We start from the raw sequence: 2562 nt of genomic DNA on the forward strand, positions 1-2562 counted from the left end.
GTCCTTTACAGGAACAAACCTTGGCTCTGAGGAAAGAAGGGATAGGCGTTGTGTTAGATTCTGAACTGCCTCATCTCATTGGCATTGATGATGATCTACTCAGTACTGGTATCATCTTGTACCACTTGAAGGTAAATACACATCTGTGTTTCCATAGCCTTTATATGCCTTGTGATTTTTTTTCAGTAGACAAATGGTAGTGTTAATTTGCTATCTAAATATAGCGCTCATTACATTTCTCCACCATAGTAAGAAAAGCTTTTAAGAGGTTGCAACTGATTCAATTAAAATATCTCTTAATTTACTGCTTAGGTTTATCCTGAGGATCAACTGGTTAACCAGAGATAGGTGTTTAGTATTCCTACCCACGTATATTGTTTTTTCATTCATCTCATTGTAAAGGTTGACTTGAAATCCAAATCTAGATTAATTGCCTCAAAACTACAAAGATGGTTTTACACAGGGCAGTTGAAACTTGAATTTGCTAATGATACTGTATAATAATGACTGTGAAAGCATTCTAAAAATGCTACCTGAATTTTTTTCATGTATATTTAAACATACTTTTTTTTTGAGGTTACTCTGAGAAAGTGGAAGGATAATTTACATCTTTGTGGGGGAGGAAGGGAGATTTCAACTGAAAATAATGTGTGTTTCTCCCTTAATTAGGAGGGCCAAACATATGTTGGCAGAGAAGATGCTGTGACAGAACAGGATATTGGTATGGAATTTAGCATTTTTTTTTTACATTCTTTCCTTGGTTGTTTTTCTTTCTTCTAACACTGCAATATGTGAACAAAGCTTCATAATTTTTTTCCCTTTTTCAGTTGTCTGTATGCTCTTGCATATTTTAATTTTTAGAAAATTTGAGAGCTGAGTTACGTGCGATTTGCTTCGGAGAGCATGACTTCTAGAATAGCTTGTGGGCTTAAAATTTATTGATATTCATATACTTGTTGCTAATTTATTTCTTGCTTCTCTTGAAATAGCATCCTGTTAAAATACCATCCTTTTTAATACAGCACCTGTCACAATTACTGCACAGTCATTCTCTTAATCTTTGTGTAATGACAGTGGTGTTATATTGTTATACCTAAAGCAGTCTTTGGACTTTAGATTTGAGTTGAAGAAAATTCTGGAAGTTGATAAAAAGTAGGTAGGCTTCTTGTACTGATTTTCTTATTCACTTCTTATCAAAGCAACTAACTGCCAGACCTGGACTGCCCTGTCACATATGTTGCTTGAAGGCAGTTTCATTAAGTAAACTGCATCCTTTAATTCTCAGATAAGAGACTGAGAGTCAAATAACTTAGTTTGGTATATTTTCGTGGGTCAAAAGATGCCTGGATTAAAATTTCTATATAAATTTCATTAAACTAGTGAACTTGCGTTGCTTTGTGGTATTAAACAATACAGGTAGAGATAATCATGCGTTAGTTGAAGAAGAGACAGAAGGTAGCATAACTGGCTTGAATATAATAGAACGTAAGAACCTTATTTCAGCCATCCTCGTTAGTCTACACTCACAGATTGGATCCAGTCTTTTCAGATTTAAGCATGGTTGCTTTAAGGCCAAGAAGCTTTTATTATTTCCCAGAAACCGTTTTCTCTACAAATACCTAAATTTTACTTTCCTGTTTGCTATCAGAAGGAAAGAAGCATTTACTAATCTGATGCTGAAACATAGGAGGAAAGAACATTACACCAAAAAACCCCAAGCAACCCAACACACTTCTCTTTCCACTACAGTAAAACAATAAGCAGTGTTGACATTTAAGGCATGCAGGATGTGATGAAGGAAGGAAAAAACCATTGTCCATAATAAAGAGAAGAGATACTCTCAAATATGTAGTGCAATATGTCCTTAATAAATTAATATCAGCATCCTAATCTTACCAGTTGTTAAGAGATTAATTACGTTATTTTATTTCTTTGTATTTAGTTCTTCATGGCCTTGACTTGGAAAGTGAGCATTGCATCTTTGAGAATCTCAATGGTACTGTGAACCTAATACCGCTGAATGGAGCGCAGTGTTCTGTGAATGGTATTCAGATTACAGAGGCCACACACCTAAACCAAGGTATTACCCAGCGTAATGTCGTTTTTGATACAGCATCTTTGTTTCTTTCTGGCAACAGCACTGAAAAAATCTGTGTGTATGTAAAGGGTTATTGTTTAATTGATTTTAATTCCATTTCTTCTCATCTGCAGCCAAAAATAATCAGGAGAGCCACGGAGGTTTTGTTCTGTCAAAGAATTGCCATGTGGTGAAAAGAAAGACAATTCTTTACTAATTTAAGCCGCTTCATAATCTTGAGTACGAATTGATAGTTACCATTTGATTTTGTTCAAAGTTTATACATAAAGTGAACTCCGTGCCAGATTGCTTAGGTTGCTGTGATATTAAGAAAAAGAACGTTGGTCTCTCTGTAGGACTAAAATAATGTCAGAGACATTTCCCCCCCTTTCCCCAAGCTTCAGGCCGGTCCTACTTAACACTATTGCCAAATCCTCTTGTATAGCAGGAGATTCAGCTGGAGTATCTGTTCACTGCAGTTGTAG

At 35.5% G+C, this 2562-nt stretch overlaps 1 protein-coding gene across 1 annotated transcript in view; it reads left to right on the top strand.

The window, feature by feature from the left end:
* Positions 1-2080, top strand: part of LOC104075959 (kinesin-like protein KIF16B) — a gene marked incomplete at its 3' end in the record, with an annotated part of 49832 nt that extends 47752 nt beyond the window's left edge. The window contains exons 12-14 of the mRNA XM_009576634.1: positions 12-131; positions 670-721; positions 1943-2080. Coding sequence (XP_009574929.1) covers positions 12-131; positions 670-721; positions 1943-2080 — 310 coding nt within the window. The remainder of the gene's footprint in view (positions 1-11; positions 132-669; positions 722-1942) is intronic.
* Positions 2081-2562: the final 482 nt, after the last annotated feature.

The sequence above is a fragment of the Fulmarus glacialis genome, unplaced genomic scaffold (genome assembly GCF_000690835.1).
Source record: "Fulmarus glacialis isolate BGI_N327 unplaced genomic scaffold, ASM69083v1 scaffold13454, whole genome shotgun sequence".
NCBI lineage: Eukaryota > Metazoa > Chordata > Aves > Procellariiformes > Procellariidae > Fulmarus > Fulmarus glacialis.